Source organism: Plodia interpunctella, chromosome 20 (genome assembly GCF_027563975.2).
Source record: "Plodia interpunctella isolate USDA-ARS_2022_Savannah chromosome 20, ilPloInte3.2, whole genome shotgun sequence".
NCBI lineage: Eukaryota > Metazoa > Arthropoda > Insecta > Lepidoptera > Pyralidae > Plodia > Plodia interpunctella.
In genome coordinates, this window is record NC_071313.1 from 3999411 (window position 1) to 4015671 (window position 16261).

The window sequence follows — 16261 nt, forward strand, 5'->3', positions numbered from 1 at the left end:
AAAAACGGTGTGAATGAGATTTACGAAGGGCCAACATTTGCGGGGGATCTTATTCTTAAGTAAGCCCAAGTCTGATCCTGACTAAAATGTTATCCAAAAAAGTAAAATGACAATACAATAAAAATATTATATTTTCTTCAAATAGGTATACGAAATTAATATAATTCCACAAAAACTCATTATAAAGGCGAAAGTTTGTGAGTACGTTTGTTACTTCTACACGCTCAAACGGCTGAGTAAATTTTTTATGAAAATTTTTTATGAAATTTGGTATTGAGGTAGCTGACACATTGGATACTTTCTTCCCGAAAGTACGCGATTCCCGTAGAATTTGCTCAAAAAGCTCGATAGTCGATAACGCTTTAGGTATATGAAGTAATTGGCGTTATATTATAAAAGTCATATATCTTTTAAATGTTACACATTTTTTTTAAATTATAACTTTTAAATATTTACACCGAATAATAAACCGCGGGACACAGCTAGTAATAGTAAATAAAATATAGAAAAGTGGTTAATATGGAAGATTTGTATGACCCAGTGTAGCTAAATATATTGCATTGAACAGTATTATTGTGATATCCGGTGAAGGGAGCTGGTATTATGCGAAGGATCTGCAGATTTCGATACCTGTTCCAAAGGAAGCCCGTTTCCTTTATCTAAGATACGCCACGACATACACCTGGCCTTTAATTTAATTATTTTATGCATATTTTTTAGAATCTACAAGTACTACGTATGTAACAGTTAAAAAGGAACTTTTTTTTTTTAATACTCAGTTTAAAACTTCGAAAGTGCTTTGACTAGAAATAAATATTGTATTCAATAGAAAACATCTATCAAGACAAAGACGCAATATTTTGTTTATTAGTTCTTATTAGTCGTCATAATTTTATAGCTCACAAACTAGTTTACATCAATAATTTACTCTTTATTCAATAATTTTTAATGGAGAAGTGGCGCAAGCGCAACTCCTGCTTTTTGTTGCGCCGCTTCTTATTAATTTCTCCAAAGAGGACAATTTGTAAATTTGTCTTTATAGAGTGACAATGTGGATCAAATCAGTGAATCTAAGTAGAAAAATTAAAATTTCCTAGCTTAAAATAAATGTTCATAAACCAAACTACAGTATCTACCGCACTGTTCGAATATAAAAATAAAATATTATATAATATATATTTTTTTAATTTCAGGTACACAGCAAAGGCCTTAAGTTTGGCATTTACGAAGACTACGGAAATTTCACGTGCGCAGGATACCCGGGCGTCGTCGGCCATCTAGCTGGTGGTAAGCTGTTACTACTCTTTCTCTCTCTCACATCTGGCGTATCCCCGATTGCAAAATTTGGCTACAAAATACTGGATATAACTATAAATCGGCAGGTATAAGTATTATCGTGCGGAGAGAAAAAAACACAAAGGTCTCCTATTAAATGTGTGGAAAATAGTTTAAGTTATATTATATATGTTTAAGTTAAAGTAAACGTGGAACCTGCTAGTGTACCTTAAATAAACGAGATGTTCGCCACGAACCTGGACCTCGCGAACATAATAAATTTTGATGATTTTTTACAAAATTGTGAATATTTCAAAAAAGACTTAACCTATTTTGATGCTCTACGATCTTAAAAATTCTATCGACAGATCCTACATACCTTTTAAATTTCATCAAAATCAAACTAGGTACTATCAGATACTCGCGAGCAAAAGTTAAGTAATATGTTCACGAATGTGTACTACACAATACAATGACAGATATATTTAGCACTATTATTACGGAGGTATTACATCAAGCTATTGAAACTGTACAATCTGCATTCAACTTATAAATCCATTAGCGTGGAGATTGCAACATGATCCGACCATTGACGAGTATAGACAAAAGTCACGATATAAATCTGTATGTCGTTTATTATCTGTATTTTAACGCTAACCATTCGTGTCGCAGATTATTTTAAATTAATTTGCATTGATTATTGCGATGCATTGGAAACTCAGATGGATTTTTATTTCTTTTTATTTAAAAAATATAATAGATATTTGAAATATTCTTCATTTCAATGTAACAATTTTTTTCTCAGTTGTAGAAACACGATTACGATAACTTTTAAAATCTCGGCCTCGATCAATTTTACAATATTAAAAAAAAAACATAATTACAAGAAATGCTTGGAGTTTCTAAACAGCCAGTGTGTGTATTAAAAAAATAAATAACTATCTAGCAACACTGGTGTTCCATATTTAAAATCCACATATTGCCAATTTACAAATTGTTAGAGCACTTGTTAACAATTTAAGAAAATCTATTTTTTTTTATTTTCCCATTTATCACATTTATCCCCCGAGTACAGCACTATGCTAGGTACACAAAAGCTTTACCGCCTTTTGCTATGTCGGTTAAAACGTTTATTTTAGAGTACTTTATTAATCCTTTCATTATGTAAGCATTCGTTTGTGAAAATATACAACAATGTAGCATATTCGGGTGCCGAAATATTGGGAAAAATCGTTTTCCATAAGATAAAAAACTTCGAAAACTATGGGATACGCCTCACGCTGTAAAATTTTCGAGCCAGTAAACGGTCGAAAAAATGCTCGGATATTAAAATATGGACTTCGTACAGGTAAGATCTTCAGTCAAAATCAAGTTTATATTAGTTTATGACCACAGTTGACCAAATAATGCAGAATATAACCTAAAATAGTGTTATTATTTTCAGGATAATCCACTAAATGCTTCCTTTTTCCTTTAAACTTGCACTACGATTGCGTAGAAGGTAGTATTGCAGATTTACGATCAAAAAGGTCGTAAATCTGCAACAATATTGAAAATTTGCCCTTTTTGCCTCCATTGGCAATGTTTGTGTACCTTAGTTGTACCAGTAGCGCCATCTGCGCTGAGCTTTGCGTAATATGCCCTGTTTAGCCAAAATTTTCTTATAATGTGAGGTTATTTCTACAACCTACTTTGTTTCTCACCAAGTAAGATCATGTCATAACATGACAAACAATAAATTAATAGTTATAACATTTGCAACAGCACGAGCGCCCTAATACAAAATTAATTCAGTTTCTTAAACCATAATGGCGATGGCACAACTTAACCTACATACCGAAATTAATTAGTGGTTATGTCGTGTAGACAGCTTCAAGCATACATTGTTAAAATCATTAATTAAGATTTAACTGCTAGTAGGTTTAATAGTAAAAAAAATATAGCAAGTGACATAGAGAACTTAGAGGATCCTGGGCTTCGCAGCCGTTGAGTGTACTGAAGCAACGGGAAGAAGCTCCGAGAGTGTAACTTAGTAACAATAGATAAATCCAAACCAAGTTCTGTATTTAAATTATAAGCAATGCTTTACTAGATAAGTTTGAAGAACAGTTTTTCGTATACTTAGGTACAAAATTTATGAAATGTACAATGTACATAGATAGTAAATATGTCAGATTCTATTTTAGAGAACTAAAAATAATATTCAATTTGGACAATTAATTTTAAAAAAACATTGTTGTCAATTGGACACATGTAATGCTTTCATGATTTTTTTTCCTGACTTGATGTACATTGTAAACATTAGTGTTAATTTGTTTCACATGCCAGAAAATTGCACGTAACACGGGTGAAAGTCAACTGATTAAAATTGAGTAATATCTTGTCTAAATCGTCAACAAATTTCGTATCGAATAGGTTGACGACTCTAGAGAGCTGTACCGTATCTAAATGTTGGTACTAGCTGTGAACCGAGGCTATACGCTGCTGCAAGAATTTCGGGATAAAAGTACCTATTCCAGGTTATATTGTACGACCTCAAAATAATCAGTGATTGAGCCTCAATGAAGCTTATATGAACAAACATTTAAATCTATCCAGTAGTATAAGCTTTATAGAGTAACAAACATTCGCATTGAATGTATAAATTTTACAGGATAAGTGCAACACTGTCAAGTGTTCTTTCAGTATTTATTATTATTTTTTATGTCAGTCTATCTCAGTACCTGATAAATCTGCACACACAGATCATTTAAGGCTAAATGTTAAATGTCTTGTCTGCGCACAATATTGGCTATAGCACAGTAGGTGTAATGAAAAATCATTATTGGATTAACACACATTTTCCAGTGTGCTGCCGATCAGTTATTAGCAGGATCGTAAACAAAAAAAGTCCGTTACTAAACGTGGTTGATGCATTGCGTGTCTTTCATGTATGCATCAGAAATGGTTCAGTGGTTGCTGTCGATCTTCCTGAATTGATAAACATTAACAACAGTTTATAAATCGATTTAAAAAAGAGTAACTGCTTCTTCCTCGATTGCTTGTTAGGGTAAAAGCTGATCATTTCTTATTAACTAGGCATAACATTATTGTGATTATGAGAATTTTCTTTACAGTTTTATGAAATTTTATTAAAAAGGTTCCGGAATAAAAATATTTGTAAGAAACTAAATTAAATTTTGATGTTTGTTTGTTTAAAAACGAGTAAATCGTGTATATTTTACTAAACACATGAAAATATCTTCAAGATGAAAATCATATGGTCAGCCAATTTGCAAAGCAATGTTACACATGGAATTAGTATGTACTCCGTGATTACAGCTACTAATTCCATGATGTTACATTGTAAGCATCTGTAAATAAGAGGTATATTGTGTTGTGAAAAAATTACGTATTAAATTGGCTTTTTTCTCTTCACCATGTCGATATTGCTTTCTTATGTATTTGCTACTTAATTTTGTTAGGAACAAAACTGCAAATCGTTTCACACATTGCCGCGGATCTTATATCTTCGCTTGTATTGTCTGTTAAAAATATTTTTAAAAATTATGATTTCATTATATCTTTGTTATTGTCTTTGCAAAACGGCATTTGTCAATCAATCAAGTCCAACATCAGGCCAATGCTTCTGGCGGTATTGACCTGACAGGAAAAATAATTCTGGGCGGGTGATAATGACACTCTCAAACTTAGGTCTATGATCTTAAAAATATCAACCTAATTTACATTGGCATTGCAACAAAGTTTATTTACTTACAGTCATTGTGCTTTAACAAAAACACTAAGCAATTTTCCGACTGTAATGCGGCAACAAAAAAAAAATCACTAAAAGTAAACAGGCACTTTACCTTTTTTGAATGATTTACTAACTACAGCTTATCTGGAAACATAACATACTGCCCACTCAAGTGGTCCGATGCTAAGATAGATCTGTCCAGCTGAGGTATCTATGCTAGATGATTGATGATGAAATTCCGAAAACACGTGCGACGGTGTTGTGTCTCCGCAAACAATGGCCGATCTGCTCGATTATCTTGAGTTCCGGGCTGACCTGATAGCAGCCACAAATGAAGCCATTGAAATGACTTTTAAAACACAAGATTTGGCTTGTTCATGATTTGACAATGATTAAATACTGTCGACACGTAAATAATAAGCCCGCCAACTAAGATCTTTATGATGCAAAGTACATACTCGTATATTGCTATATCTTCAGGTGTAGATACTTTTGAATAAATTTCACAATAGGTACTTAAAAGATGTCGGGATACAGATGAAAGAGATACCAATACAGTGTTACCTATAATGTTATCATGGCTACAGCTCCAGGGTATGAACATTTATTTAAATTTCAGACGCCGCGACGTTCGCCTCATGGGGAGTTGACTACGTGAAGCTGGACGGGTGCTATGCCCTGCCCGTGGACATGGACCATGGCTACCCTGACTTCGGAAGGCATCTGAACAGTACGGGACGACAAATGGTCTACTCTTGCAGTTGGCCCGTTTATCAGATTTACGCTGGAATACAAGTAAGATTTGGCTTTGAACATTCGAGTGTATTTTATTACCCCCGACGGAATATGGAGCGAAATTTGAGTATTTCCTTTTTAAGCATATTTTAAACTTAAACTTCTACCTTTGATTATTTCTACTTGTCTGAAACGACGAGAATAACAAATTTTCTTGTTTACTAATCATAGTAACACTCAACAGCCGAATTTCACATCAATAATCGAGCACTGCAACCTGTGGCGCAACTTTGACGACATCCAGGACTCGTGGGCGTCCGTCGAGTCTATCATAGACTACTACGGAAACCACCAGGACGTGATCGTGCCCAACGCTGGACCAGGCCATTGGAATGATCCTGACATGGTATACTTTATTGTCCTTTTTCAAATTTTCGAATGTAAATATTTTGACGGATGCGAAGTAGAGGGGAGGCCTTTGTCCAGCAGAAGGACACCACAAGCTAATTTAAAAAAAGATACAGTAATATCTCTTTCTCATCTGCTAGCCCGGTGATCGCGTAAAAAATATAGCTAAAATTTTGAAAATTCGGGTGTGGTTTTAACTAACTTGGAACTTAATGTCAGCCTTCTTTGGTAATGCTCTGATTGCCCGTACACTAACAACGCTTTATGTACCACACTGATATTCTCGTACGATATCTACGAGAGGATATGGAGTGTTTCCATCCTATTCTATGGCGAGCAAAACACGCCGCATAATTTCTGGTAATAATTAGTATAATATTGGGACGTCCCGTGGTTCATTTGAACGGCAAAATCTTTTTCATGTAAATTAACTATTCAATACCCACTAAGACCATATACAAGCAAGTTCTTGTCGTGGTTGCTTCATGGATGTGGAACGTGCTATACAGCCATCTTGGATTTTTCTACTTTTATCTGTTGCGATGTCTTTAGTTTGTATGTTTTTGTGGCATAGAAATAATTTTGCACTATAAGTGTTTTAAACGAAGTCAACGACAGAGCGAATGCCATCTATCCATCATGACACGACCTTAATAAAATAGAAATGATAAAAATCGTCTGATTCTGCTTTAAATTTGTTTAATCCATGCATTATTACATTTAAGCTGTAAGATTTGTTTAACAAAGACAAGATTTTGGGCGTGTAGATCTAGACAGATGTCTAGCACGCCTAAAATCTTGTCTTTACTCGTATCAGGATTTCACACATGTTCAGACTTCATAATTACGTACAAAAGTTTAAATGTATCGTCATCGACGTGGTTACGTTTTTTTAACTTTTTTATATTTTACGCACGTATCGTGCTTTTGGAAATAAACCGTGGAAATAAATAACATCTTCTTATCTTTATTCCAGTTGATCATCGGCAACTTTGGGCTGTCATACGAACAAAGCAAGACCCAGTTCGCGATATGGGCTATCCTGGCGGCGCCTCTGCTCATGAGCGTGGACTTGCGGACGATCAGACCTGAATACAAGGCGATACTGCAGAACAGGAAGATCATCGAAGTCGACCAGGATCCGCTCGGCATCCAGGGAAGGAGGATATACAAGGTGATCAAGATTTACTTTACGTCAACGGTTCTTACAGTAATTTGAAAAGAAAAAAAAACTAGTTCGGGACGGGATACCTAGCAAGAAACGGGACATGGCACGTGCGACAGGAGGCATTAAGAATTGAAGCCGTCCTGCACAATTTACTCGATAAATGAATGAATCAACATTTTAATTCAATTCCTTTTTGGAAGAGGCGAAAACTGTGTCGAAAAAGATAGTTATTATAATAACAGTGAAATGGTTAATTAAGTATTAAATCACGCTCTTGCATCTAGAATGAAGAAACTCAGAAACGCCTGCTGTTTTGGTGATATTAATCAGGTATATTGTTAAAGTATTATATTGTAGTTTGTTGCGCTTCTTTTTCACTTTCGGTTTATATGTTGGCAGTAGTCTTAGTAAATCATTGACGTCAATAAGCGATGTATTATCCTAAGATGAAATTAAGATTTTCGATTGTACTGAAAGAGATTTACTATTCTGTAACTTTGATAATTTTCTATTAGGTACGTTTATTTTCATATATTTATTTGCTCTAATTATTTCATTACCTATAATGAGTGTAGTGATAGTCTTAAGCACCATAAAATAAATTATTTATATTATATGTGTATTCCAGCATCGAGGAATCGAGATCTGGTCCCGTCCGATTGTGCCAATCCAGGGGCAGTACTACTCGTACGCAGTAGCGTTCGTCAACAGACGGACCGATGGTACGCCCTCCGACGTGGCCGTCACCCTGCGCGAACTCGGCCTCAACAACCCAGCAGGATACAGAGTGGAGGTGAGATATTCCATAATAATAAAATTCTGTGAAAACGAAAATAAAACGGAGAGTAGGATATCCGGGAGCTGATGGGTCGATAATATAAAGCAAATAGCTGGCAACGACTGGATAAGGGTGGCCCAGGACAGAGATGGTTAACGATGGTAAGCCTATACCCATTTGTTGGCCACGGAGGGATGTAGGAGACTAGATTATTATCAAGAAGAATTTGCAGGCGTATATAGTGCAATATCCTTATAACAACTGCAATTAATTAACGACATAGTTACGTACCTATATTTCGGTATTTTTTGACAGTAAATAATAAATAAATAAATATTAGGACAAATCACACAGATTGAGCTAGCCCCAAAGTAAGTTCGAGACTTGTGTTATGGGATACTAACTCAACGATACTATATTTTATAACAAATACACATATAGATAAACATCCAAGACCCGGGCCAATCAGAAAAAGATCATTTTCCATCATGACCCGACCGGGGTTTGAACCCGGGACCTCTCGGTTCAGGGGCACTCACTTTACCACTGCGCCACCGAGGTCGTAAAATTTTCACTATATGACTGTATGAGTTCAAACTCTAGTTACAATTTGTGGCTTGGACGTTTCGTTATTCTATGTACTCAACAAAAAATAAATTCACACGTCACATAACTCAAATATCTTCTGTTTGGTAAATGGAAACCGCTAAAATATGTAAGTCACATATTACTTTAAGTATGATCTCATTTTAAAAGTCCGTTTATGTGCACTCCGTTTTGGCAATATTTTACATGCGTCCATCATTTTTCATTGGACTATATTTGTTTATTTCTTGTTTTTTAGGACCTGTATGAAGATGTGGATTACGGCGTGCTGTCGCCACAGACAAAGATCAAAGTGAAAGTCAACCCCTCAGGTAGAAAGTGTCTCTCTAATTATGTATTCGGGGCTATCTCACTAACACAAGTTGCTTCTGGTGGTAATGTATTATACACATGTTTGATTTGGTGCCAGTTCTTATGGGTTAGAAGATTTACGACTACATCTTAGACTTGGTAGACAAAGTGACTAAATCCTTGTTAGACTATACCTAGTTTTTGAAAGGCGATTAGACAAGTATGCTCCAGCCTAGGTGTTAATGAAACCTATCAAATCAGGGATTGCATTATAAACCAATATATTAGTGCTGGAATTGGGGTATTTTTCTATGAAATTTGCGCATTCTCCTTTTGGGACGCGATAAGAAAACTAGTAATACGTAGCATCATTAGATTCAGATTCCACCCTGCACCATTGCTAGTATAGGTTAATAGATTTTGGCATTCGGCATTCCATTCGGAAACTAACATAGCTGTATCTAACAAGGTCTTGAACTGATCCAAGATCTTAGGGATTAGAATAAGAGAAATTATAACTGAGTAACTAATATAACTTAGTCTACTCACAAACTAGGTACTTAGATATGTAATTAACAGTTGTTGTAAATAGTAGTTTATCACATGCCTTTTAAGCAGCAACTGTAAAAATATTTAGGAATGTAATACAACATTTGATATGATTTTAAACACGCGAGCACTCATCTTGCATGTTATTTGACCTATTCGAAACGTCAATGTATAGGTCAAATCCATTTCAATAATCAGTTTGTTGTATATAAAAATCATATTAAATTGTATGTTAATATAAATCTAATGTGGTGATGGCGCTTAAAAGTCGCTTTAAGGAACTCTGGGGTTGAATTGTATTAAGTGTTATAAGTATTATGATTTCAAAGATAATTTAATACATTAGTAATTTAATATAACAATACTAAGTAGTGTCATTTTCCCAACATGTCGGTCAGTCTGTAAAGACAGGTCTACAAATCGACCATAAGACCTGTCCTTCTGGCATCCGTCGCAGTGAAGCGGGGCCGGTGCTCGAGCGGCACAAATATGAGTTGCTAGTCATGGAGATGACAATGCTCCGTTAGATGTGTGGTGCCATGCGGTTCGACCGTGTGGGGAACTTGCGCATTCACAGCAGTCTTCATGCGGACATGAAAACCGCTGCGAATGCGCAAGTTCCCCTGGACTTTGTCTTCTATGTCTCGGAGACATACTTAAAAGACAAAGTACAGTAGTGCCGCCGTTGTTTTCGTAGACCGTTAATTTCTGGGAACAAATTCCTAGCTATGCCGCTGTTACATTGCCCTGGCAGAAAGAGCAAACTCAAGAAATGCTAGCTTGATATCGTCATTGATGAAAGAAGCCAATGGTCTGACAACTAGTGACGCCGACGGTCGTGTGAAGCAGAGACGAAAAAATAGGAAAGCAGACCCTGGGCTCAGACGCTCAACGGCTGAGGAAGAAACCGGGAATACGCTCAAATGAGAGAGATAAATTTTGTATTAATATTTTCAATTTGTGTAAACAGGTGTGGTGATCCTGCGCGCGGACGCGCAGCCCGCGTTCGCGTACAACGCGATCCCGACGCGGACGCCGTACGCGCCGCTCAACGATGTGTTCCGGCTCTCCAGAAAGTAGCGGCGTCTGCACTCACTCCCCACAACTTAACACATGACAATGTAGTGTCCGGCTGAAGTGCGGCTACGGCTTCGGCAAAAGTGTCACTTTCGGCTCGAAATAACTCTAAGTCTTTGTCTGTTCGTCGACAGAAAACGCAGAACAACGCAGAAATTGTATGTTTCATGTTGCACGTCATTGTCAAAACCTATAAAAAACAACGCAGCTACAACGTACTGCGTTGTCCCAACGGAGCGCGACTGAGCAATGTGGCATGGCTCTAATGCCAGCTACACACTATCGCCGAACTCAGACAGACGCCGACGTGAATGCATGAAACTGAGTGTAATTCGTAATCTTTTATTTACCGCAATGAAAAACCAGCAATGTATGCCGAATCAGCCAAAGTTTGACTGTTGGGGCATAGTACATGCATAGCTGACATAAGGGCTAGGTCCTATTGCTACGTTGCGTCGTGCAGCTCCGTTGTGCTCTGTTTACCATAGGTTTTGACACTGACATGCATTAACGTACGTTGAATCTCCATACGATTTCTGCGTTGTTGTCGACGGACGTCGAAATAACGAAGCTCAACTGAACAATGGGGCCGCGCTCTTTCTTTAGCTATAGCGACGGCCACCAAATGCTTTCGAGCAAACGGCTCGGGAAGGTAGAACATACGCTTCTTCTTGTCTACCAAATCCCATTTTACATGGGCATTTAATGTCTTTTTTTTCAAAATTGCCTATTTGTCAAGATTGAATGTGAATGAACTAGGAGAAATAGACGAGCGCAGACTGCTTGTGTCGATAGCAGATTAATCGGAAGAAGAAAAGAAGCAGAAAGATCGCCCTTCGGTCGGACACCTTGAAATGCATACTCTTCGACGGGGGCTTCGAATTTTGAAAGTCATTCTCATTAGAATTTACGAGTACAATAAAAACAAAATTCACTTTTATTTTATTGGTGTAAAATATAGTTACCAAGCGATGTGTTTTCTCAGTCTTGCCTTAGGATACATTTAATTTATATTTCGTCGTCTATATGTAGTGTGATGAACAGATTTTATTTCAATGTGAACAAAATGCGTGGAGAATTAATTTTGCCATTACATTGTACCTAGGATAAGGATGTACATTTTAGGTGCCTGTAAAAGTTAATTATGTAAGTTTTGTAGAAAACCTAATAAATAATAATACATAACGTGCTTTTTTATTATATTTTTTATGTTTAAGCTTAACCTAAAATATCACATAGACTTGCAACTACATACCTATACATAAAATTAAATAATTTCGCACTTAATGCTAAAATTCATTGAGTAGATCAAATCATATGCTTAATACAAATAGTACTCATTACTAACAGTAAAAGTACTAACTACTCTATGTAACTACGAGTATTAAAGAATGATCTGAGGAATTTATAATTTATACAAAACAATTCAAGCAATGCGCACTTGAATATTTATAGTTACATTTACATGGCACCGAGGAAGTCGCAACACAACGACCTGCTGTAACAGTTTTCCTTATAAATAATTCAGACGTGAATATTATTGAATACCGCAGCGCTATTCAGCTTAGCTTCGCGACCAATGCTGAAGTGTGGCTCAGGGGTAACTCTGGCTTCCTCTTCTATCACGTTGACATTCCTGAAAATCCCATTGATATCAGTTGAGTATTCATAATTTACATGGAGTAATGAACTTCTGGAAATATTCCTCTTTTTCAGTCGAACTGGCAATTAAACTTTATTACCTATACGTTAAAAAAGTAAGTATATAATTTATCAGGAAAGGGTAGGTAGGTATGATTTTGATGGACCTTTTCATTTTATAATGTTAACGGATGAATTTATTGATCAAATTTCCTTTTCATACAAGATCAAAAAAGAAGTGGATGGAATTTAATTATCGTATTCATTTCAATAGCAAAAGTAGTGTTATTTGTTAACGCCACCAAATTATTTTTATTAAGGCCTAAATGAAAATATATTTGAGTATATGGTCTAAGAAACGTACCTTTTTGCTTTTGAAGAAATATGTGATGATAATTTATTAGAATTAGATGGCTTACTCTCAGTCTTTTTATCCAGGAAAATAAATTCATCTTCATCATCAGCCTCATTGTTATTGCCACTAGGAACCCGTGCTATGTTTTTCAAATTCCAACTATCATGTATATGGACAGGGCCATGTACTGCAAAGCGTTTGATTCGTTCGTTATCTAATTCTGATAGCGCATTAAAATCTACCAGAACATTGTTTTCATTATCCTCAGTTAATTCATCAGCAAATTCAGGTAATCCCGTTGATATTTCTTCGGCATCATCTTTGATTTGATTCTCTTTATCAAAATCTTTGTCTTGATTAATTTTATGGCCTTTACTATTATTTACATATTTTTCTCCTATAATTCTTCGATGAATTCTAGACTCCGGCACTTTTGCTGGCCAACTACCAACTGAATCAAAAGATCTCATTAGTGGAGATACAGTCACTGATTCTCTTGTTGTAATGCTTGGCTTGTATACTGGCATAAAGGTTTTCTTTGTCATAAATATTGGTCGAGGCGTATATGAGCGTACTTTAGAATACGGTGGTGACGTGATGACAAACTTTTGGGTATTCTTTGGGAAAATTGATGACTTTCGCCTCTCTTCTGGCAGTTTGCGCGTCGCTTTTATTATTTCTTTTTTTAGATCTACAACAGGCTTTCGGTTCGATAGATTTGAGTTTCTCTGCGCCTTGACAACGGTCATCATAGTTATGGCTTGCACTAACAACTGAAAGAAAAATAATTTTATTTAGATTAAGATCTGTCTGCAGCGTAACTTAAAAGATATGTGATAGTACCGATAGCGCCTACTAAAATGTTTACTCCTGGTATATTTTAGAAAAAATAGTTCAAGACGAAAGACATTGATGTTAGCATTGATTTGATATAAATATTGGTTAAAATTTTCCATCAGTTGATAAGTATCTCTTCACCAACGATGAGTGATAAGACATTGGTTATAGTTAAGATATGGAATATTTTAAAATTACTTACCAATATGATAATAAACTTCATTTTAAATTAAATTAGCACACTAAAGTCCGACACACACAGAAAACAGTCACTAAATGAACTGTCTACGATATATAGGCTAATTATATTTAAACTAATTTCCCTGTTCATCATAACTGCACAATTTCACAAATTAGATAATGCAGACTTCCTGGTATGATTACTATTTAATGAATTTCCGTTAATTTGATAGTTCTTTGTCATTACTATAATAGCAATAACCATTTTTGGAAACGCTGTCCGTATTACCTGTAGTTTTGCTAATGAATTCTAATTAAATAACTACTATATGAACATTATCAATATCATAAACAGATTGTAATGTGATAATTAATATTAAATAAAGAGCCTATAACAATAAATAAATCTTGTATTAAAATTAAACAATATTACAATCACTCTTAGGGTCACATCCGCAGTTCACTGGTCAGGCTGATAAACTTTACATACCTATTTGAGAGTACGTTCACCCGCCATGAAGAACTACTGGCACTTTATAAAATCATTAAAAACATTAAACTAACAACCCAGAGACTTCAAAATAAGGAAGATGGCGAACTGTTACCCGGAAATCAGGTATAGTGCAGCAGAAACTATATCCCTCGCTTGGGTCGTCGGGGTGCCAGGTCAACCAGCTGAAGTTACGGCTTCCACGGCAAATGTCCTCGCAGAAACACATCTCTCTGGCTTCGTTCAGGGTGTAATAAGGATTATTGATACCCACGAAAGCCACCCCTCGTCTAGTACTCGGCTCATATACGACCTTATAGAAATACTCGGGAACTGGTATTACTGCATTATTGTTAATATCATTGTAAAGATATAACTCTACTCTTTGTTTATATTTGTTCAGTAAATGCGATACACCGTAAGTTCCCGTATATATTATTGTATCATAATTAGCAAAATTTATATGATTCCTGAGATCCACCTCGAGCGTGTTCCAGTTTCCACCATTAAATCCAGTCCATTGGGGAGCGCAGTTCACATAGTGGAACGTAGCGCGTTCGCTGAAAGCCATGACAAAGTCTGTTTTAGCTGCAAGATGCCCTCTTGAGAGTAACTGTTGATTTGTAAAGTAATTATTTACCAAAGGACCGACTAATCTAGAAACAGCATTTTTTTGTCCATTTGGAGAAAATAAGGACCCAACAGGCACAAAACCATAGACATCATCAGCTATAAAAAATGGTCGGTCTACTCTGGTTTGGAAGTTCGCATTGTACGGTTTCTGAGTATACTTCGAGTAAACTGCATTCAGGCGATTCGCATCAAAGCAAGACTCGTATACTGGATACCATTCATTTTGTACATGATACCCCACTTCATAGATTTGATTGTTTTCAAAGCAAGTACGGTTTGTTTGTACACTTTTATGAACTGGTGGATATGAGCACTTGAACATTCTGAAACTGGCGGGAGCGGCGAGCCATGCTTCATTTGTGAAACGGTCTCTTTCATCACAAGTTACAGTGGCTGTAATTTCTTCGTGGTTCATATTTGGATGGATCAGGTGACCTGATCCTTCGCAACTTAGTGTTAAAGTTTCGCCTTTTAGTACATCGACATTGCCATTCTTGTCTGTCGGCTCCAGAAGTTTGCCATCCTTAATGATCACTGGCAACGGTTCTCCAAAGTGAATTCTGGTGTTGAGTCGACATCGCGGCAATTCTTGGACATTGAACATATAAAGGAACATAACAAACAATCGTTGGAACATTGTGTCGTTGTAACAATGGGTCTTTAGTTCGGAATACTTTAAATTTTGTAATTTATTTTTGTTGTTTTATTTTGACAATGTGCACTAATGCTTGACATTGCCAATTTTTTTTTATCTCAACACAGCGCTACAGAAATATACAAATTTATTTTATTACAAATTTGTTAAAAATAATTCAGTTGTAGACATTCGATAAATACAGTTACTTTACAATTCAAATATTGAATATATTAAAGTTTCTGCTTATTCGACCTCTGAGTCAATGTTTGTACAAGATTTAAATAAATACTTGCCTTTATAAAAACACTAGTCCTCAGTTGAACGTTACACTGGAAGATTCCAGTAGGTTGCGGGTGATAACTCGATTCTTTAAAACTTTGCACATCGTCACTCGCTTAGTATTAGTCAATACCACATTAAGCTATTAAAATTAATTGCAAAATCACCGCAATTAAAACAAAATAAAATAACTAATCTTTATTGTAATCACAACCATTCTAACCGCTTTAGGTATGCCAAAAATACGAAACATTTAGCGCGGTATGGAGGATCCAAGTAATTTAACCTGCAGTATCGTGTATATACATATTGTACATACAGTCAACGCCATGTAAGATCACTCTACATGGTACTCTACGCGACGGTAATAGCGATTAATTTACAATGTTGCTTGCTATGACTATACATGTAAATTTTCACATTTTATGACAGGATATAGGATATTTTACGTGGTGACAAAAAGTAATTTAAGTATACATCGAGATAGTAAAGCGGAGCATTTTAGACGAGGTATAATGTATAGCCTGCTTTTTAGTTCGATTGCGAGGAAATTGACATCAGTATTATAAATTAACGTAATATTAGT

At 35.8% G+C, this 16261-nt stretch overlaps 3 protein-coding genes across 4 annotated transcripts in view; 1 reads left to right on the forward strand and 2 right to left on the reverse strand.

Annotated features, from left to right (window-relative positions):
- The window catches only part of LOC128678678 (uncharacterized protein), a 52923-nt gene extending 41115 nt beyond the window's left edge, over positions 1–11808 (forward strand). Inside the window, exons 4-10 of one of the 2 annotated variants that reach the window (XM_053760396.2) lie at positions 1194–1287; positions 5631–5806; positions 5991–6152; positions 7131–7328; positions 7951–8115; positions 8945–9020; positions 10517–11808. In XM_053760396.2, the coding sequence (XP_053616371.1) occupies positions 1194–1287; positions 5631–5806; positions 5991–6152; positions 7131–7328; positions 7951–8115; positions 8945–9020; positions 10517–10626 (981 nt within the window). In that variant the 3' untranslated portion in view covers positions 10627–11808. The remainder of the gene's footprint in view (positions 1–1193; positions 1288–5630; positions 5807–5990; positions 6153–7130; positions 7329–7950; positions 8116–8944; positions 9021–10516) is intronic. The other variant, XM_053760397.1, reaches the window with a different exon arrangement.
- Positions 11800–13875, reverse strand: LOC128678683 (uncharacterized). Its single transcript, XM_053760403.1, has 3 exons — positions 13659–13875; positions 12629–13392; positions 11800–12259 (listed from the first exon to the last, which is right to left on the reverse strand). The coding sequence occupies exons 1-3, from the start codon at positions 13677–13679 to the stop codon at positions 12148–12150; spliced, it is 897 nt and encodes a 298-aa protein (XP_053616378.1). The 5' UTR covers positions 13680–13875; the 3' UTR covers positions 11800–12147.
- A 153-nt stretch (positions 13876–14028) lies between these two features.
- LOC128678680 (uncharacterized) lies at positions 14029–15907 on the reverse strand. Its single transcript, XM_053760399.2, has one exon. It carries the CDS (start codon positions 15394–15396, stop codon positions 14191–14193), a length of 1206 nt encoding a protein of 401 aa, XP_053616374.1. The 5' UTR covers positions 15397–15907; the 3' UTR covers positions 14029–14190.
- Between the last annotated feature and the right edge of the window lie 354 nt (positions 15908–16261).

What these genes read in the sequence shown, in the direction of transcription:
- LOC128678683 (XM_053760403.1), bottom strand. Translation starts at nt 13,679, where the DNA reads ATGAAGTTTATTATCATATTG. An exon ending in TGAAGTTTATTATCATATTG is followed by an intron (nt 13,393 to 13,658) that starts GTAAGTAATTTT and finishes TTTTTCTTTCAG; the next exon opens with TTGTTAGTGCAAGCCATAAC. An exon ending in ATTTCTTCAAAAGCAAAAAG is followed by an intron (nt 12,260 to 12,628) that starts GTACGTTTCTTA and finishes TGGGATTTTCAG; the next exon opens with GAATGTCAACGTGATAGAAG.
- LOC128678680 (XM_053760399.2), bottom strand. Translation starts at nt 15,396, where the DNA reads ATGTTCCAACGATTGTTTGTTATGTTCCTTTATATGTTCAATGTCCAA.